The 22,637-nt window shown below is 35.6% G+C and overlaps 1 protein-coding gene across 2 annotated transcripts in view; it reads left to right on the top strand.

The window, feature by feature from the left end:
* STAG2 (stromal antigen 2) overlaps positions 1-22,637 on the top strand; it is a 134,655-nt gene that overhangs the window by 46,201 nt on the left and 65,817 nt on the right. For both annotated transcript variants that reach the window (XM_021686638.1, XM_021686632.2), the window contains exons 2-4: positions 6,355-6,498; positions 9,911-9,989; positions 14,999-15,163. In XM_021686638.1, the coding sequence (XP_021542313.1) occupies positions 6,455-6,498; positions 9,911-9,989; positions 14,999-15,163 (288 nt within the window). In that variant the 5' untranslated portion in view covers positions 6,355-6,454. The remainder of the gene's footprint in view (positions 1-6,354; positions 6,499-9,910; positions 9,990-14,998; positions 15,164-22,637) is intronic.

Genomic DNA, 22,637 nt, shown 5'->3' with positions numbered 1-22,637 from the left:
ATTTGCAAATGATACACGTATGTAGCTATGATATGAGTATGCTATCAAGAAACGTTTTGGTTAGGGGCGCCTGGGTGACTCAGTCAGTTGCGCGTCCGACTCTTGATCTTGTTTGGCTCAGGTCTTGATCTCAGGGTCGTGAGTTCAAGCCTCCAGGGGCTTAAAAAATGTTTTGGTTAAAATTTTTTTTACCTGGTCAGGGTATACATGATCATTGCTTGATTTGTCATTCTTTTCACCTTGTCATCTCCTCAGAAGACTTATAGCAGAAATTGGGGAGATAAACATAGGGAGGAAAAATACCTTTTTGAGCAAGGAGAAATCTTTTTTTAAGTTCTTAGTAATCATTAAAGGGGCAGTAGATTTTCTTCTTTTGAATGTATGTTTTTTTCTTTTTAAAGATTTTATTTATTTATTTGACAGAGAGAGAGATAGCGAGAGCAGGAACACAAGCAGGGGGAGTAGGAGGAGAAGCAGGCCTCCCGCGGAGCAGGGAGCCCGATGTGGGACTCGATCCCAGGACCCTGGGATCATGACCTGAGCCGAAGGCAGACGCTCAACAACTGAGCCACCCAGGCGCCCCTTGAATGTATGTTTTTACATATAACAATTTTTTGGTGTTTTTGGTGAGCTTTTCATTTCTTAACTATGTACTCAAAGTTGCCACCTATCATTTGATGTAAGGAATGATAATAACTTGCTGTTTTGATTAAATGTACTACTGTAGGAACTGTGTTTACCTTTTAACATTTCATGATCTCAACCTAAATGACAGACTTCTTCCTGTTGTCTTCTAAGTAGATAGGCCAGTAAAAGGAGCATGCCTGTGGGTCTTGTCAGGAGTTCATAGTTTGTGTTCCCTGCTAATCTTGAGTAGATGAACATGATAAAGATCGTTTTTCGGGGGCTCCTGGGTGGCTCGGTTGGTAGAGCATGTGACTCTTGATCTCGGGGTCATGAGTTTGAGCCCCATGTTGGGTGTAGAGATTACTTTTTTAAAAAAGATAATTTTATGATAGCACTCAGTTTTTTGTAGATACTTTATGAGATTATGGACCTGAAATATGAATAAATCAGGTTTTACCAGCAGAGATATTTTATAATTCCTCAGGTAGTTGAGGTTTTAAAAGAGGACATTAAAAAATACATTTCCACCCTCATAATTTACTTTTTCCATACGAACAATAAAATTGTACATTAAAAATGTAAAAATCACCTACATTGTCACCACCCTGATGTGCTACCTGTTCTCCTTTGCTGCTGCTTTTCTGTTATAATACTGCATCCTAATATAGGGCTTTGATGCATCAAACTTGACCCATGTTGCTACAGTCATCATAAATAGTTTCATTGTAGGAGTTTTCTATTGATTGCATTTTTGTACCATAAATTAACATATGGCTGGACATTTAGGTAGTTCTACTTTCAAGTGTTTGTATTATAGTGATGGTGGCATTTCAGGTTATATATATTTCTTGGATGTGATTCTCATAGATAGAAGGATGTAATCCTTTGGGAGGAGTGTAAAGGAGTGTTAAGATAATAGATTAGCATGCTTGTATGTGCTAAATTTGCTGGCTGTTAGCCGCTGAATATTTCTGCGTTTTTAGGGAAATAACACACCTAGCTACTTTAAGTGCTTCCCTCACTCCTTAATAATATGTGGGTTCTGAGGGACCTTGTTAGTTATGGCTCTCTGGTTTGCAGCTTTTTATTTTTTATCTTGAGACCACTTGGGATTGAGTTAAAAGAACTTTGAAACAGTTAATTCTTTTATTACCAAATAATCAAAATTACTTTAAGATTTTTATTTATTTTTTAAATTTTTTTTTTAAGATTTTATTTATTTATTTGAGACAGAGAGAATGAGATAGAGAGAGCATGAGAGGGGGGAGGGTCAGAGGGAGAAGCAGACCCCCCACTGAGCAGGGAGCCCGATGCGGGACTCGATCCCGGGACTCCAGGATCATGACCTGAGCCGAAGGCAGTGGCTTAACTGACTGAGCCACCCAGGCGCCCCTACTTTAAGATTTTTAAACACTATCATAGAAAAACAGGTTTTTTGTGTATTTTTACTTTTTCGGGGGATGATTTTAATGAATTAGCAAGTCATTTGAAGTTAAAGATGCAAGCATAACTATATAATTTTTTTATATGTTTGTGTTTATATGTTATAGTAATTGGTGTCCAACATGTTTTCGGAAGTGAGAGAAGAAAGCTTTTTTGTTACTGAATTAAACATGTAAGGTAAACTGAGTAACAGGCCATAAACATATTTATTATAGATAATTTGAAAAAATTATGGTGAACAAGTTTTAGCTTTTAGATCTCTGTTTATATCAAAAGCAGTGCTGCTGAGAGCGTTTACTTGAATTTAATGTATAGAATTAAAAATATATAATCACCCATTTTTAATTCAATAATTATATATGAATGTATTTAACAAACCTTTAATGGCAGTATACTGTACACTTGAGCCTAAGGAAGTGGTTTTTTTTTTAAGATTTTATTTATTTATTTGACAGAGAGAGACACAGCGAGAGAGGGAACACAAGCAGGGGGAGTGGGAGAGGGAGAAGCAGGCTTCCTGCGGAGCAGGGAGCCTGATGCGGGGCTCAATCCCAGGACTCTGGGATCATGACCTGAGCCGAAGGCAGATGCTTAACGACTGAGCCACCCAGGTGCCCCAGGAAGTGGTTTTAAAGTATATTCAGCCTATCTACAAATGTGTTCGCTTAGTTTTCAGTGAGGAGAAATAAAAGCTAATTGTTTTTGGATATATTTTTTTCTCAAAAGGAACATAGTGATTGAGAGTTAAAGCAAATTTCATTTCTATGATTTATCTTTCAAAGCTTTTGGAATGTTAACTCTTCTATAGTAGTTGCAGAGAATTGGTACATGTGATTAAAAAAAAAAAAAATCTCAGTTTTTCCTTGACACTAGGTGAGAGCTCCACCTTGTGATCTTTGAGCATATTTTTTAAAAAATTAGTAACCTATAGTAGGCCAGAAATGGTGTGGTGAGTTTGATCATTAAACTCATACTTTTATTTGAACATTACATATTATTACAGTTTTGGGTTTTCCAACTTAGGACAAATGGTATTAAGTATATTTAAAGACCTTGTTTATAAGTTTTTTAATGTAAATCTTTGCGGTAACCAAATTGTATTTATATATAGCTGTAGACATTTAAAAGGAAAAAAATTCATAGCCTTTCCTGCATATAAAGTTTACATTCTTAAAAAAACCCCAATGCTAATTTACCCATTGCTTCTCCTCCTCTAAAGTACAAAGCAACTTATCTTCTGAGCTGTGAAGAAATGTTTTGGTGGCAAATTGGTTATTTAGACAATGATTAAAATAGTAAAAACTCAGATACAGGCAGTTTAGTATTTATATTTAATAATATTAGGTAGCAATAGAGGTAAGTGCCTTCTTGTAGAAACACATTTTCATGTTTATTGGTACAAGTAGTTCCAAAAGGGCAAGGATCTCTCCTGTTCACCACTGTGTTTGGTACATGGTAGATATTTCTAATTGGTTGAATGGATTTTTAATACTTAGAAACTCCTTAAAACAAATATTTAACTGGGATAGGGAGTTGGCCAATGTAATAATTTTTTCTACATCTATTAGACCTTGTCGTGATACTTCTTTTTAAAATACAGACACCTCGTCTGGGAGACTCACATCTTAATAAATTCCATTTTTCTTTTGTGTTTGCTTTGGTTTCTAATTACCAAATAAATGTTAATATGCCCTATATACTGAACAAAATAATTTGACCTGGCAGAACTTGTACACTAGAAGTGTGCTATTTAGAGGAAGGTGAAAAGTGTATCACATAATACTTATTTTATTTGGTGTTCTCTGCTTTTCAGAGCTGATGCATTCTTTATGTCCCTTAGGAGAATATAGTTATGAACTACTTTTAAAAAATTGTATATTTAAGGATTGCAGCAAGTTTGGTTTTATAAAATGCTTGAGGGGTGGGTAGAGGGCATTGCAGGTAGGCAGACAAAACCAGCACTTTATTTCCAACTTGCCATCTAGATTGCCTGACATGTTGGTTAGAACTTATTAGCTCTATACTTCTCCAGCTCCCTTATAAAAAACAAAATTGTTTTTTAAGAAATAGTTTTTTTTTTTAGGAAGTTGGGATTTTTAGGAGTCTAGGGTGTATCCTACATGTGATGGCAAGCTTCAGAACTCTTGTGTGCTACTTAGACAATTCCTTCAGTTATAATACGAATATTAACAGATTAACAATTAGTGGTTTTAGAGGAGAACAGTCCTGGGACCATGATTTGGTGCAATGAGAAGACCATTCTAACAGTCATATCTAAATAAAGATTTTATAATATCAGTACTCTTCAGAAAAAAAACCTCAAAGTGGTGGTATAGACCACTCTTGATTATTCAGGTCTTGATTTGTGGATTATTCGTTCTTGTTTGTCCTATTACCTCATTATTTTGTCGTTCATGGTAGCTTAATTAGAGTGAGCTAGGAAATTCAGTGTTTTGAATTTCTATTAATTGAATATTACTAGCCATTTATGATGTTTTTTAGAGATTTAATATTAATGGAAAAAATGGGACGCCTGGCTTGCTCAGTTGGTAGAGCATGCGACTCTTGATCTGGGGGTTGAGTTTGAGCGCCAGGTTGGGTGTAGAGATTACTTTTAAAAATCTTAAAAATTAATGGAAAAATTGAATTATCAGTTTCTTGTATAATGTCTTTATTGAGAGGTTAGAAGTTAGTATGTGATATTTTAACATTTATTATTAATTGCATATATTTAGTCTTACCTGCTTTTTCTTTTAGATAGCCATCAAGTACTAGAGTCACATGGAAATAAAAGGAAAACATAAGAAAATTATAAAAGAAAGTTATACACAAGATTAAGAGCTTCAGACTCCACCTATTTTCTCTTTTTTGTTATAGACTTGTCATTTGCTTTTAGATCTTTCTCTCAGGAACTGCATCTTGGACCTTCAAAACCAGAAATAATATCCTTCCTATGGCCAAACTAAACTTCTTTTGGTCATGAATGGTATTCATCTGTTGTCCATATGACATTATTGGTATTTAAATTGATTGTAAGTTCCTTAAAGGAATAGATCAGAGCTAACCTTTTTTTCCCCTTCCCTGTTCAAACCGTGTGGTATTATCATGGTTATTTATTAATGAGTAAGATTTTGGGCTGTATGTTTCTTCTAGTGTAGAAGAACCTCCTTTTTTTTTTTTTTAAGTAGGTTTTATGCCCAACGTGGCGCTTGAACTCATGACCAGCCAGGTACCCCTAGCTAGCTCCTTTTAACTGTACTGTACATCATCAGCAAAAAGCTGTAGAATTTTCAGGCATCTTGTATTATGGTTTAAACTTGTCATGAGGATTTTAGGACCAGTAAGAGTCACATCCTGTTCCTAGTTAGGGCATATGTCTTTTTTTTTTGGGGGGGGGGCATATGTCTTTTTAAGCCAGGCTAGAGAATCATAACAAAGTTTTACTTTATTTTATTTTTATTAATTAAAATCAGAAGATTTATTACTTGACTCATCGTTGAAATCCTTAAGATGAGCTGGATGCTGCAGCAGCTGCCCTCTTGAGTTTAGGTGTTGTTTCTTCATGGAATCCATGCCTGAATCTGCGGTTTACAATTAGGTGCCTCATTGGACCAGTCCCAGTGGTATTTCGTCTTTTAGCCTCGGCACTTCACTTGTACTTTCTCTTTGGCTTGGCAGGATAGCCACATTTGCCACAGGTCGACTTCTGAAGGTGGTAGGCCTTAGAGCCGCAGTGGTGGCACAGTGTGTGTCTTAACGGCAGTACTTTCCAGTGATTATTTCCCTTCAGCATCTTGTTTCTGTGGCTAAGACCAAAGAGCGAGAATCATAACAAATTTTAAAAATAATTATAATACAAGGGCTTTTCTTTGTATCTGTTGTTACTGTTGTGGGACTGCAGCAGTTTATAACAAATCCATTATCTAAAAAAGGCAGTCAGGGTGCCTGGGTGGCTCATGCGGTTAAGCGTCCTACTGCGTCTGACTCTTGATTTCTGCTCAGGTCATGATCTGAGGGTCCTGGGATCGAGCCCCTTATTGGGCTCCCCGCTTAACGGGGAGTCTGTTTCCTCACCTTCCCTCTGCCCCTCCCCCTACTTGCTTACTCTCTCTCAAATAAATAAATAAATCTTAAAAAAGAAAAACAGTTAAATGCAATGGGAAAAAAAATCCTTATTTACTAAAGGACAGTAGCAGGCCCTGGGAAATTTAGTTTTTGAGTATAGATATCCTTCCCAATATTTTTCATTTGTTGGTAATAAATACGGCATCCCTTCCCTTAAAGGAATTGTTTGTCTTAGAAGAAAGAAGCAGACCATTGTTTTACCCACGTAAATCTATGAATATATTTCTGACATTGAGGTGTTCCAGAAGATGATAAAGAAATGATAGCAGCTCCAGAAATACCAACTGATTTTAATCTACTACAGTAAGTATATTATGAAAAATTTTAAATCCTTTTCCACAAAATGGGAAATATATCAACTTCAGTTAAAATTATTTCTGCAGAAGATCTAATATATAAGACATAAGTATGTATATTTTGAAACAGTTTATATCAGTGCTCATTGGTTTCTGTAACAGTGATTCCATGGTGTTTTTGTACTATGTTTTAAATTTATTTTTTAATTTAGATACAGTATAATTTATTATTTTGCTCTGCAGTTCTTTGAATCCATATTTAGTTTTACAATACTAACTGTTTTGAGGGAGTGCCGTGAAATTTTTAAAAAGTTAAGTGTCCTCATTGGTAAGGAATATATACCACATAGTAGTATTTAGGGTGTAATACCAGATTTCTTTTATAAAATCCACTGATAATAGGCTTAAACAAATCCGGGAGGGTTGGACATGCTATCCATATATATATATATTTTAAAAAAACAAATTACATGCTTATTGGTCTATAAAGTGACTTCGACATAGGTATTTTCTTTACTCTTGTCTTAAAAGCTACCTCTACTTCTTTTTCAACTTTTATTCTAATTACTCTCTAGTATTTGATGTGGGAAGGAATTTGAGCTACTGTATGTAATAGTGGTTTTCATACTAAGCTGCAGTTTCATGAGGTGCCTCAGTGAAAAAGGAACCTTTAAACTGCCTTTGGGTCCCTTTAACTATACACATATACACCATTACTGTATTTGCTGTTGGAATTTTTATAACACTTGATTTGAAAATAATTTGGTTGCTAAAAATTTTGAAAACTTCAGATAGATACCTTTGTACATAATGGTAGCCAGTGTCTACTTTTGATGCTTTATATAGATTTTCATTTTTAAAATAATTTTATTTTCCGTGGAGACTAAGGTGGTCTACTGGTATATTGCCAATATTTCGAAGTATGCTTTTTAATGTGATTTTAATCCCAGTGTATATGGACTCTGTTTGAAGATTCTTGAGGGAAATTTCTTGTTTTTGTTAGAGGGAGGATACAGGGTAGTCTGAGGAAAAAATAATTTTTGGTTGGAGTATTATAAAATTATGAAATTTCTTAAATACATTAATTAAGATTGGAGACAATTAAGAATGTTTGTATTATAAACTACTGATATTAGAATATCTCAAGTAATTAAGGCCTGAAATAGGATAATGGATAAGAGGGAATTGATGTGGTGGAGGTAGAATAGACAGTATTTGGTTGGGTATGTGAGATGGACAGCAGGGTAAAGAGAAAGGAGGGGAAGAGTCAGTCATATGATAGGTGACTCATGAAATTTCAAGCCACTAAAAGGTTAACCTAGTATGCTCCATAAACATACTAGCATAGGTTATTTTACCTGGGATAGGTGGTGGTGTTCTTTTGATCTAAAAAGCAGAGGAAAACATTGGAGAAAGACAGACTTTCAAGAATATTTCTTCTCTGGTTGGGGTTATTTTAGACTCCTATCCTGATTACTCACTTTAGCTTTCTTCATAAGGTTTTCCATTTAGTAATCAAACCTCTAGTGGCTCATTCTTTTAGTTGGGATAGCCTGGAGATGCGGATTAAGAGTGTAATTGAGCCTGTGATTACTCTGTGGCCATTGGAATATTGCGAAGACTAGTGATTGTTTGCAGGCTTAATAGCAGTTACGGATCTAAGAGAGCTGGTGTCCCACAAATGTCTTGGGAAGAAAGAAGTATTACTTATATACAGCAAGATACTTAAAAACATTTTCTTTCTTTTTTTTTTTTGCAAGGCTGTATAGAATATTGATGACCACAATCTTCTTAAGATGTACCAGGCATAAGTTTCAGGGTTAATATTACAGTAGTCATTCAGGTTTTGGTGCATTAACTCTTGGGAAATGGTACTTCTTATAGGCCCTTTCCTCACAACATTATAGGACATAGTTAGGATTGCCACTATCTTCAATACATTGTTTGAATTACATTGTAGGTAAGTGCTATAAATAGTAATTTTTTTCCTTGCTAGCACCTTAACTATTACTATAGGTATATAAAGTATTTCTCCCTCATAGCCTCTGGACAGCTGGTTATTTTAGTAATAAAAATGGAAATAGAAGAAATCTAGTTAGAGAAGACTAGCTTTAGAAAGAATAGCTTTGCATTTTGATTCCATTTGTTTTTTTGTTTTGTTTTTTTTTTGTTAAAGATTTTATTTATTTATTTGAGAGAGAGAGAATGAGAGACAGAGAGCACTAGAGGGAAGAGGGCAGAGGGAGAAGCAGACCCCCCGCTGAGCAGGGAGCCCGATGTGGGACTCGATCCCAGGACTCCAGGATCATGACCTGAGCTGAAGGCAGTCGCTTAACCAACTGAGCCACCCAGGCGCCCTGATTCCATTTGTTTTAAGCAAAACTGGCACTAGGATTACATATTTGAAGTGGTAAAACTTTTATCTTTTATGGGTGTGGCTCAATTCTAAAATCCATTATGACCCAAATTTCAAGTATGCCTTGCCTTCAGCATTTAAATGAGGGTATGTTACCACTATTTAGGTAGATTGACCATGTTTGCATATATAGGAAGCATTACACATGTGTATTTAAATTAGTCTTCTTCCTTACGTGTGAGAAAATCCAGATTATATAAAACACCCCACCTACTGCAAAATAAGGGACAACTTAGAATTATAGATTTACATATTGGAAGAGATTGAAGAGACTTTAGAGATTTCATTCTTTCTTGCATATACATTGTTATAGATGAAAAGATTGAGAGGTTGTCACTTGTCTAAGATCACAGTTTCTTAGTACTAGAAACAGTTCTCCTGACTGTAGTGTACCACCTCTTTACTTCATAAAGGATTTTGATCAATTAGCATTTCCCTCTTGTATTTCAAATGGTTTAGTTTGTAAAAATGTTTTATACATATCCTTTCAGAAGTACATGTTTTGTGTAGTTATACTTAGAATTACAAATATTTTTTTTGAGTGAGAGAGCAGTGGTCAGAGGATTCTTAATATTACTGAAATTCCCTAGTAAAGGTCATCCAGTTCCTAGTGTTAAAATGCAGTCTTCTCTGAATTCCATGGTCTTGAATCAGAAAATGAAACCAGCCATTACAATAGAACACCACAGTTCCTAGGGTTAAAATTTTGAGAGCCACTGGTATTATAAGTTTTTATGTCTTGGTTAAAAATTAAGAAAATAAAAAATGTTTAGTTTTTTTTGTTTGTTTTAGATCATTGTTTTGTAGTTTGTTACATAATTTTATGTTTGGTAATATGCTATGGTATGATGTTTTGGGGAAGCATCTTAATTATATCTAATGCTAATAAGGAGTTTTGTAAAGAGTTAACCAAGCCTTTCTTTTAGAAAATATGGCAAAAATTAGAAACTCCACCTAATATTTCTAAGGAAAGTTTTAAATAATTGCTTATCTTTTGTCACAGGGAGTCAGAAACACATTTTTCTTCTGACACAGATTTTGAAGACATTGAAGGAAAAAACCAAAAACAAGGCAAAGGAAAAGTATGTACAGAATATATGACTTTATTTTGGTTCTTAAGGTCATTTGTATACATATATGCATATGTACATATAAAATATAGCTGTTTTAGTTATGTCTCAGATGTTGTCTTTTAAAAGTGCTCCCCCCCCAACCCCGATTGGTATGGTAAGCCTTCTGAATGCATATGGTTTCTTTGGCTTCTAGGTCAAATATCTTTTGATTAGCTATTTTCCACTACTGTAAAGTTGAAATTAGTAATACAGCACTCTTTTTAAAAAAAATTTTATTAAGTTAATTTTAATTCCAGTATAGTTAACATACAGTGTAATATTAGTTTTAGGTGTACAATATATTGATTCAGCAATTCTATACATACTCAGTGTTTGTTATGATAAGTATACTCTTTAATCCCCATCACCTATTTCACCCATCGCCCCCACCCACCTCCCTCTGGTAACCATCAGTTTGTTCTCTAAGAGTCTGTTTCTTGGTTTGTCTCGCTCTCTCTTTTTTCTTTGTTTCTTAAATTCCACATATGAGTGAAATCATATTTGTCTTTCTCTGACTTACTCTCTAGCTCCATCTATGTTTTTGCACATGGCAAGTCATTCTTTTTTTTTATGGCTAAATAATTTTCCATTGTATATATAGACACCACATCTTCTTTATCCATTCATCTGTTGATGGACATTTGCACTGCTTCCATAATTTGGCTATTGTAAATAATGCTGCAGTAAACATAGGGGTGCATATATCCTTTCAAATTAGCGGTTTTGTATTCTTTGGGTAAATACCCAGTAGTGTGATTACTGGATCATAGGGTAGTTTATTTTTAATGTTTTGAGGAACCTCTGTACTGTTTTCCACAGTGGCTGCACCAGTTTACATTCCCACTAACAGTGCATGAGGGTTCCTTTTCTCCATATCCTCACCAACACTTGTTTCTAATAGTTTATTTTGTAAAGCACAGTATGCTAAGCACAATGTGATATTCTTTTGGCTTTATTTACGCATGAATAGTCAAACATAAAGCAAAGCAAACAAAAATAAAATTTCTTATTCTAAAGCATCCAAAAAATGTAACCTATGACCAGTTTAAGTCAAATAGGTTACAGTTGACAAGAGTTTTACTCTTTTTTTTTTTTTTTTTAAGATTTTATTTATTTATTTGAGAGAGAGAATGAGAGAGAGCACATGAGAGGGGGGAGGGTCAGAGGTAGAAGCAGACTCCCTGCCGAGCAGGGAGCCCGATGCGGGACTCAATCCAGGGACTCCAGGATCATGACCTGAGCTGAAGGCAGTCGCTTAACCAACTGAGCCACCCAGGCGCCCGAGTTTTACTCTTTATAAGTAATGTCAAGGATAAAAACTAACAAAGTGAGGGGCGCCTGGCCAGCTCAGTTGGAAGAGCACTCGACTCCTGATCTCCAGGTCATGAGTTCAAGCCCCACTAGGAATTACTTAAATAAATAAAACTTAAAAAAAAAACAAACAAAACTAACAAAGTGAGGTTCTGAGTCAGTAGAATGCATATTTAGAATATGAATGCATGGCCTGAGGATTCTGGATTACTTGGTGAATTGTTAAATTATTTTGATGTTTTGGAAAGTACATTTGACTCTGTGCATGTGTGTAAATACAGTGTGCAAAAGATGACTTGTTTTTGTTCACCATTTTCCTTCCCAAATGAATTTTGGATTTATATTTTCTTGCAACACATTTACTTTTATTTTTTTATCTATTCATTTATTTATGTAAAAATCTTTTTTAAAATATTTTATTTAGAGAGAGAGCATGAGCAGGGCTAAGGGCAGAGAGAGAGGGAGAGAAAGAATCTCAAGCAGACTCCACGCTGAGCATGGAGCCCCATGCAGGTCTTGATCTCATGGCTCTGAGGTCATGACCTAAGCTGAAATCAAGAGTCAGGTGCTTAACCGACTGAGCCACCCAGGCACCCTGACACATTTACTTTTAAAAAGTCTATAATAGTGACGCCTGGGTGGCTCAGTCAGTTAAGCATCTGCCTTTGGCTTAGGTCATGATCCCTGGGTCCTGGGATTGAGCTCCTTGCTCAGCAGGGAGCCTGCTTCTCCCTCTCCCATTTCCCCTTTTTGTGCTCTCTCTCTCTGACAAATAAAGTCTTAAAAAAAAGAAAAAGCAGTCTATAATACAGAAATGTACAGTGAACAAAGTAGATTTCCCTGTAAACCTATCACACAGCAGAGGTAAGATATTCTTTAAACATTTTGATGAGCATTCTTTTGTACATATACCTGTCTATAAACATGCACATAGAATCTTACTTAAATGGATTCATACTATGCAAACTGTTATAATTTGCTTTTAAAACTTAATAGTATGTTGTAAGCAGTTTTCCTATCAGTGAATTTTTCCTATCATTTCTAATGGTGTCAGAGCATCCCATTTTATGTATGGAATATAATTTATTTAACTAATCCTTGGCATATATTTTTAGAGTTCACATAATCCATGTTTCATAATTTCATATCCTTTTTTAGTCTCTTAAAATGTAGAAATTTTGAGACAGAAAAAGTGAATGAATAAAATGTTAACTCATGACTGTCCAAAGACAGCCAAATTCTAGTGGGTAGTATATGGTTATTCATTTGAAAACCAATTTTTCTTGTTCTGCAACCATCTTGCAAAACTGAAAATATACTTTTGACTTTGATTTAATCTACAGGTTGGGACAAGACTCACAGTGGCATCTGAATAGAGGACTCCCCAAAGTTTTTGTGCCACACTTTAACTTTGTATAGTCACTGCTATGAATGAGGTATTAGGGCTCAGATTAATGATTTATTATAATAATAATGGTAACTACGCTTTGACACTATACTATGTATATTCCAAGCACTGGGCTAAAAATACGTTCTCTAATTTAATATTTGAACCACTCTGTGAATTAGAAAACTTACTGATTTTATAGATAGGAAACTGGTCCAGAGACGTGCAGTGGTTAAAGGATTTGAGCCCACATCTGTTAAAAGGTGGTGAGAGCAGAAGCAGGGTTAGGGGCAGAGAAAGCGGAAGAAGGAGACTCCCCGCTGAGCAGGGAGCCTGATGTGGGGCTCCATCCCAGGACTCTGGGATCATGACATAAGCTGAAGGCAGAGGCTTAACCAACTGAGCCACCCAGGCGCCCTCCACCCATAGTCTTTAGAGATGTTTTTAATCTACAAGATTGTGCCCAGGTTAGCATGTTTACTTCTTGTACTTCCTGTATTATTCCTTCCACGTTGTTTTTTTTCTAGCATAGCATATGCATTGAGCCATTTTAATTGTACTAATTAGTTTTGCATACCAACAGGGAATATTGAAGCATATGATAGATAAATTGCAAATATATAATTCCATTTAATTAACATTAACATTTTATACTATCCTAGTGTACTCTCTGTAGTTGATCTTTTCTTTCACCCTTATCTCTGAAATTCCTTTTACTGGGGACAATAACCTTTTATTCTACAATTAAGAATTAATGACAAGTTCACAAAGACTGAATCTCATTAACAAAATAATGTAAATTAACAAGTAATATATTTCAGTTGTTAGGAAGGAGTTTGAAGTAGTTGTTAAGAGAGGAAGGAGGAAGGACCGTCTGTCGAACAAAGTATAGAAACATACAGGCTGTCAGTAGAAATACGTTTGTAGACCTGGCGGTAGACCAGGGGTCTGCAAACTATGGCCTGTTTTTATACTGCCCATGAGCTAAGAATGGTTTTTATATTTTTAAAGCGTTGTAAAAATAAGCAAAGAATATATGACAGAAATGGAATGTGGTAGCCCGCAAAGCCTGAAATATTTACTGTCTGGTATTTTACAGAAAGTTTGCCGATCCTTGCTCTAGATCACAGAAATGTGTAGGTTGAAAAGAGACCTAGAAATCATCTATTCTAATCTGTAAAGATTTAATACAACTCTGACATTTTAGAAATGAGGACTCTTGAGTTAGGGAATGACTTGCTTTTCTATAACAAGTTAAAAGGCTATGGGAAGTATTTTATTTTATTTTATTTTATTTATTTATTTATTTTTTGAAATAAGGCTTTTTTTTTTTTTTTTTAAAGACTTTATTTTATTTATTTGACAGAGAGAGACAGCCAGAGAGGGAACACAAGCAGGGGGAGTGGGAGAGGGAGAAGCAGGCTCCAGGCCTAGCAGAGAGCCCGATGCGGGGCTCGATCCCAGGACCCTGGGATCATGACCTGAGCTGAAGGCAGACGCTCAACGACTGAGCCACCCAGGTGCCCCTGTGGGAAGTATTTTATAACTGAAGCATGTAGGCAACCTTTTCACTGATTTATGAAGTCCCCACTCCCCAGTATTGACAACTTCCTTATAAAGGGGCTTCATTTCCATAGTGTTCATTAACTGAATTTTCATAATAAATGTTATCACTAGTTGTACAGAGAAACATGATTTTTTACATTTGAATTCTCCTTCATTTATCCAGAATAAGAATGAGGTTGATACACCTATTCATACTTTTTAGAATTCCTTTGTCAGTGCACTGCAATAATTTATAAGACTAACAGTAGATAAAATTTAAAAATTTGAACTAAGTACGAGTTACTTATTTGATAAAGTGTTTTGTTATTCTTGCTGCCCACTGCAGTCTGCACCTTAAAGCAGCAACCCTATGAAGTAGGCACAGTTTTATACTCACTTTACAAATTAGAAACTCTGAAGCACAGTATGGTTAAGTAACTTGCCCAACATCACTCAGCTAATAAAAATTTGGACCCATGCAGTCTGTCTGTCTGCAGAGGCTGTGCTCCTTACTACAGTGTCACGTGAGGTGTCTGATACTATAAGTGAAAAAATTGATGCCACAAAGAAGCTGTCTCAACCATATCATTTTATCATGACATGTGTATGGTATGCCTCTTTAGGTCAGGTTTAGGCATGTTATAATTATGTACCCTTTTAACTGCTTCTGCTGTAGTTTTATTTTGAATTTTCAAGGATAATGATAATAACTTAATTAACTTGTATTTTTATGCAGACTTGTAAAAAAGGCAAAAAGGGCCCAGGAGAAAAGGGCAAAGGCGGAAATGGTGGAGGAAAACCTCCTTCTGGTCCAAACCGAATGAATGGTCATCACCAACAGAATGGAGTGGAAAACATGATGTTGTTTGAAGTTGTTAAAATGGGGAAGAGTGCTATGCAGGTAATGTTTATTGTGTTCTTCCCAGTTTATTTGTACATTTTAAACTTCAGTGAGTTATATAAAATCCCTGAGTTTTCTAATTGCATTTAAAAAAAAATCTAACACTGCTTATTAGAAAAAAAGCAACAAAGTCTTCAGAAAACTAGGGATCTGTCTATTCAGACATAAGACCTTTAAGCTGTGTCTTGAGTCATTTTCTACTGCATTATTTTCTTTTAATGGCATATAATAAAAAGTTATTTGCTCAAAAAATATGCTGATGTAAACTATGAGGTTTCAATTTCCCCTGAATTTATATGGCTGCCATTAAAATATGAAGTCCTTTGCCCATATAGAATTCTTGGTTGAGTGACCTAATATAATCACTATCCACTTTAGTGAATTGAATTATGTTGATCACTGTTGTCTATTGCAAAGTTTATTACTTGTGCTGTTTCTTAGCAGAAGAGTGAAAAGTGAGAGTCATATCCATGTCACATCATCCTAATTTTATTTCTTCTGCAAAATTTTATGACAATAGAAGCATTTAGGCTTTACAGTGGAGGCTAAACCCATATGGTTTTAAAAAAAATTGAAAAAACACTATACTCAAAAGAATATGCATGCTTAATAAAGTTATTTTTTAATTTATAAAAGCTATGGGGAATAGTTTTCAGTGAATTAATTTTAATCAAAAAGGGTACACATGGGTGGTTTATGGAGAACTAGCCTTATTTAAGAGTAACAAATGCAAATCTTATTTGTAAATATGGACTTATCTGAATATGTATGGCTTTGTAAATAAATTTTAAGTATCAGTTGGGACTGATAAAACTGCATTTTTACATGTAAAATAAAAATTGTTGGTTGTTTTGAGCTATTACCAATTGTACAGAGGAACATGACTTTTAAAATTTGAATTTGCCTTCATTTATTCATACATGGTTTGCTTTTTATATAGTTGTGATGAGGGTGTGGATTTTATTTCTTTAATGTTTTAAATTATTATTTCATATATACATTTGATATATTTTTAAAAATAATGTCTTATTATATTATGGTGCTATGGTTTCTTTAGTCATTCCCTAATTTAACAAGTTATCCCCTTCTCTCTGGTTCTCTGGTTCCCATTTTGGGTTATCTTTATCAAAGGAATAAATTCTTTCAGTTATGTTAAATATACCATTTCATTACTTTATTTTTATGTTATACTTTTTCTCTATAATATTCTAAGCTGTTAAATGCATTAATCTTTTTTTGATATCTTTCATTTTTGTTAACATCAGAAATCTCAACTTATAGCTACAGCTAATAGGCTGTTCTATTTTTGTCTAGTCTATAGGGTTTTTGTTTAACTTTTTGGCTCATCAAAAATTTTTAATAGAAAATGTGAGGGTTTAGCTTTGTATTTATTTTTTTTGTTAATGGTATCTCAGTGTTTAAAGAATGAACATTTTCCTTATTTTTATGTTGATTATGGTTTGTCATATATTAAGATTGTACCTCTATGTTATTTGTTTTTCTATTTCTAAATGTGCTTTCATCCTTAAAAGTGGAATGTCCACAGTATCTCTCCATTGATTTCCCTGAATGGACTCTTTACCTCCAGTTTGTTTTGTATACTCCCACTTGTGTTATCTTGGTAATAAGAAATTTGATCAAGGAAGTCTCCTGTTTACAAGCTTCCAACAGTTCTTCCTTATCTAAAAGTTCCAGCCCAGATTTTTTTTATGGTGTGCTTCCTATTCCCCGCCACAGTATGTACTCTGCCTCAGTCCCACCCTCCACCCCCTCACCTTTCTTTTTGTTTTTCCCTTTGCCTGGAATAGTCTTCTTTCCTTCTTTCCATATCACATAAGATTGACTTAAATCACATGTCACTCTTTTGAGAAGCATTCTTGGGCTCTCTTTCTCCCCTTGAATATATTTCTTACTCTTCTCTTTCCATTATAGCACTTAATATATTGTATTATTGGTATGCATGTGTCTGAATTTGCTTCTAGATCATTAATTTCTTGATCAGGGACTGTGTATTATTCATTTTTTTGTATCCCAGGATATACCTATTTCAGTAATTATAGGTGAGAATAAGTATAAGACTGGCTGTTGGTTTTAAAATAGTTATTATAGGGCGCCTGGGTGGCTCAGTCGTTAAGCGTCTGCCTTCGGCTCAGGTCATGATCCCAGGGTCCTGGGATCGAGTCCCACATTGGGCTCCCTGCTTGGCGAGAAGCCTGCTTCTCCCTCTCCCACTCCCCCTGCTTGTGTTCCTGCTCTCGCTATCTCTCTCTCTGTCAAATAAATAAATAAAATCTAAAAAATAAAAAATAAAAAAAATAAAATAGTTATTATATATTAAGAAAGGAGGGATCTGGGACGCCTGGGTGGCTCAGTTGGTTAAGCGTCTGCCTTTGGCTCAGGTCATGATTCCAGGGTCCTGGGATCGATTCCTGCATGAGGCTCCCTGCTCAGCGGGGAGTCTGCTGCTTCCACTCCTTGCCACTCCCCGTGCTTGTGTGCTCTCCCTCTCTGACAAATAAATAAATAAAATCTTAAAAAAAATCCGTCTTTAAAAGAAAAATAAAGGAGGGATCATATGTGTATATGCCCCTAGTTCTATTAGATAATACATGTTCAATTTTATTGGATAAATTCTTAGCTTACTATTTGATGATTAAAATTTTAAAATATTTTAATGTGTTAGCTTATATTATTTTTATTCCAGCAGCCTTGTATTCCTAGTACACATTCTATTTGATCTTTCTGAATAAGTTTTTAATGTGATGTGGTGATCTTTTTTGGTAAGATTTCATTAAATATTTTTGTATCTTTATTGATGAAATAGCCCTTCTTCCAGTTATCTGTTGCTGTATAAGAAATCACTCCAAGGTTAGTGATGTAAAGGAACAATCATTTTACTAGGCTTAATGATTCTCTTGGTCTAGAATTCAGACAGAACTAAATAGGGATGAAATTATCTGTGCTCCCATTCGTCATGGTTGGGGCCTTACCTGAGACAGCTTTAATGCTCAGAGGTTACATAAACAGTGAAGGACTATACTTCCATGGAGGCTTCTTTATTCATGTTTGGTGCCTAGTCTGGAGTGACTTGAAGGCTGGGCACAGCTGGAACTGTTACCTGGAGTACCTACAAATGGTTCTTTCATGTGGCTTGGGTTTCTTACAGTGTGGCTTCTGGGTTTGGAGAGTGTCCTGAGCAGGAGTGTCTAGTTCTCTAGTGCTGCAAGAACCCAGTGCAGAAGTTGAATGGTGTTTAATGAGTTAATCTTGGAAGCATTTTGCTGCCTTCAGTCCTAGATAAAGGAATAGACCCCACTTCTTATTGAAGAGCAATGTCAAACATTTTGGGCCATGTTTTAAAACTGATATTTATTACCTATATCATATTTGGGAATAATCTTAAACATGTTTCTTTTATAAATTGATTTAAGTTTACATACATAAGCTGTTGTAAAATATAGAAAAGGACTGAAATCTAGAAATTAGGTAAAATTTTAGAAGATCTCCAGTCAATCTCTTCGAGCCAGGTAATTCTTAGATAATATTTCCTTTTTATTTTCTTTAATTTGTAATGACACTACCTTTTCTGTACATCAAATTGCATATATGTTATTCATTTAGTTTATACCCAGGTTTTGTATTTATTTGTATATATATGTTAAACATTTTTCCTTCCTGACATTTTTTTTTTTTTAAAGATTTTATTTATTTATTCATGAGAGAGAGAGAGAGAGGCAGAGGGAGAAGCAGACTTCCCACAGAGCGGGGAGCCCAATGCGGGACTTGATCCCAGGACTCCGGGACCATGACCTGAGCCGAAGGCAGACGCTTAACCATCTGAGCCACCCAGGCACCCGCTTCCTGACATTTACTTAAAAAAGATTTATTTATTTATTTATTTATTAGAGAAAGAGCGCATGTGCGTGCAACAACGGGAGAGGCAGAGGAAAAGAATCTTAAGCAGACTCCCCGCTGAGTGTGGAGCCCAACTCAGGGCTCCATCTCAGGACCGGAGATCATGACCTGAACTGAAATCAAGAGCGGGATGCTCAACCAACTTGAGCTACCCAGGTGCCCCTATCATCCTAAGTTTTAAAACTTGGTTTATTTAAAAATAGTTTTCATCTGCTGTTTGGTTTCTTCTTCTATCCCCCAAAGAATAACGTGCTGCTTTTTATTTTATTTTTTTAGCTTTGTCCTATTTAAAAAAAACACTATGTTGAAACATACTTCATATACCACAGAATTCACCCTTTTAAACTGTAAATTCAGTGGTGTTTAGTATATTCATAGAGTTGTGTAGCCATCACCACAGTCTAATTTTAAAATATTTTTCAATACCCCAGAAGGAAATTTTGTGCCTGTTAGCAGTCACTTTCTCTTCACCTGTCCCAGGTCTAGGCTACCACTAATGTACTTTTTATAAATTTGCCTGTTCTGGACATTTCATATATATGATTTGTTCAAAAGTGGTCCTTTTTGAGTGGTTTCTCTGACTTAGCATGATGTTTTCAAGGCTCATCCATATTGTGGTATGCATTATAATCTCATTCTTTTTTATTGCCAAATAATACTCCATTTTGTTTATTCATTCATCTTTTGATGCACATTTGGTTTGTTTCTACTTTTTGGCTATTGTGAATAATGCTGTTACAAGTATTCTCGTACAAGTTTTTTTTGAGCATTTCTCCTGGGTATTATATACCTAGGAGTTGAGTTGCAGGATCATATGGTAGCTGTTTAACCTTTTTTTTAAAAAGATTTTATTTATTTACTTGAGAGAGAGGGAGAGAGCACAAGCAAGGGGGAGCAGCAGAGGGGGAGGGAGAAGCAGGCTCCCCACTGAGCAGGGTGCCCAGTGTGGGGCTCAATCCTAGGATCACAGGATCATGACCTGAGCTGAAGGTAGATGCTTAAGCGACTGAGCCAGCCAGTCCTCTCGAGTGCTATCTTTTGATTTCCATTTCCTTGGTGGCCAGTTACATTGAGTATCTTTTGATGAGATAATGGCCATTTGTATGTCTTCTATATAGAGCTGTATTCAGAATCTTTGTCTATATTTTTAATTAGATTATTTGGCTTTTAAAAATTATTGAATTGCAAGAGTTCTTTATATAGGCATACCTCAGGGGTATTTGTGGGTTGGGTTCTAGACCACTGCAGTAAAGCAAATACCACAATAAAGCAAGTCAGATCAAGTTTTTTGGTATCCCAGTGCCTATAAAAGTTATGTTTACACTGTAGTCTGTTAAGTGTGCAACAGCATTATGTCTAAACTATATATATACCTTAATTAAAAAATGCTTTATTGCTAAAAGAATGCTAACCATTATCTGAGCTTACAGTGAGTTGTAATCTTTTTGCTGGTAGAGGATCTTGCCTCAATGTGGATGGCTGATGACCGATCGAGGTGGTGTTTCCTGAAGGTTTGGGTGGCAATGGCAATTTCTTAGAATAAGAGAACAGTGAATTTTGCCACATTGATAGACTTCTTTTCACAAATAGTTTCTTTGTAGTATGTGATACTGTTTGATAGCATTTTACCCACAGTAGAACTTCTTTCAAAATTGAAGTCAGTCTTCTCTAACCCTGCTGCTATTTTATCACCTAAGTTGATGTAATATTCTAAATCCTTTGTTGTCGTTTCAACAGTCTTCACAGCATCTTCACCTGGAGTAGATTCCACCTCAGGAAATCACTTTCTTTGATCACCCATAAGAAGTAGTTCCTCATCTGTTAGGAGTGTATCATGAGATTTCAGCAATTTAGTCACATCTTTAGGCTCCATTTCTTTTTTTTTAAAGAAAGATTTTATTTATTTGACAGAGAGCAAATCAGGGGTGCTGCAGGCAGAGGGAGAGGGAGAAGCAGAAGAGAGCCTGATGTGGGGCTCGATCCCAGAAGCCTGGGATCATGACCCAAGCCGAAGGCAGATGCTTAACCGACTGAGCCACCGAGGCGTCCCTAAGGCTCAATTTATAATTGTAGCTCTTTTGCTATTTTCTACCACATCTGCAGTGAAATTTCTACCACATCTGCTGAAAGTCGTGAAGCCCTCAAAGTCATCTATGAGGGTTACAATCAACTTCTTCTAAAGTCCTGTTAATGTTGATAGTTTGACTTCTTACCATGGATCCCGGATGTTCTAAATGACATCTAGAATGATGAATCATTTACAGAAGGTTTTCAATTGACTTTGCCCATATCCATCAGAGGAATCACCGTGTATGGCAGCTATATAATGGCAGCTATATATATATATATATATATATATATAGCCTTGCAAAAATGTATTTCTTAAATAAGAAGACTTGAAAGTTGAAAGTACTCCTATAACCATGGGCTGTAGGATGGATTTTTTGTTAGTAGGCATGAAAACAACATGAATGTCATTGTACATCTCCATCAGAGCTCTTGACTGACCAGGTGCATTGTCAATATAACAGGAATATTTTGAGAGGAATCTTTTTCTTCTGAGTAGTGGGTTCGAAAGTGGGCTTCAAATATTCAGTAAACCATGTTGTAAACAGATAGGCTATTATCCAGTCTTTGTTGTTCCATTTGTAGAGCATAGGCAGAGTAGATTCAGCATAATTCTTAAGGGCCCTAGGATTTTTGTAATGGTAAATGAGCCCTGGCTTCAATTTAAAGTAATCAGTTGCATTAGTCCCTGACAAGAGAGTCAGTCTGTTCTTTGAAGCTTTGAAGACAGGAATTGACTTCTCTCTAGCTATCAAAGTCATAGAAGCTATCAAAGTCATAGATGGCATCTACTTCCAATATAAGCCTATTTTGTCTACATTGGAAATTTATTGTTGTGTAGCCACCCTGGTTAATTATCTTAGCTAGTTTTCTGGATAACTTACTGCAGCTTCTATATCAGCATGTACTACTATTTCACTTTGCACTTTGATGTGAAGGAGACATCTTATTTCCTTAAACTTCATGAACCAATCTCTGCTAGCTTCAAGTTTTCCTTCTGCATTTTCATCATCTCTCCCAGCCTTCAAAGAATTGAAGAGAGTTGGAGCCTTGCTCTGGATTAGGCTTTGGCTTAAGACAGTGTTGTGGCCGGTTTGATTCTTTTATCCATACCTCTAAAACATTCTCCATATCAGCAGTAAGGCTGTTTCACTTCATTATCATCGTATGTTCACTGAACAACTCTTTATTTTATGCAGGAATTTTTCCTTTGCATTTATAACTTGGCTGTTTGCCTCAAGAGGCTTATCTTTTGGCCTATCTTGGCTTTCGACATGCCTTCCTCAGTAAGCTTAATCATTTCTAGCTTTTGATTTAAAGTGAGAGATATGCAGCTCTTCCTTTCACTTAAACACTTGGAGGTCATTGTAGGGTTATTAATTGGCCTAATTTTAATATTGTTGTGTCTCGGGGAATAGGGAGGTTTGAGGAGAGGGAGAGAGATGGGGGAATCAGAACACACACAACATTTATTAAGCTTGCTGTCTTTTAT

The sequence above is a fragment of the Neomonachus schauinslandi genome, chromosome X (genome assembly GCF_002201575.2).
Source record: "Neomonachus schauinslandi chromosome X, ASM220157v2, whole genome shotgun sequence".
In the NCBI taxonomy this organism is placed as follows: domain Eukaryota; kingdom Metazoa; phylum Chordata; class Mammalia; order Carnivora; family Phocidae; genus Neomonachus; species Neomonachus schauinslandi.
This window is presented reverse-complemented; position numbering and strand designations above follow the sequence as displayed.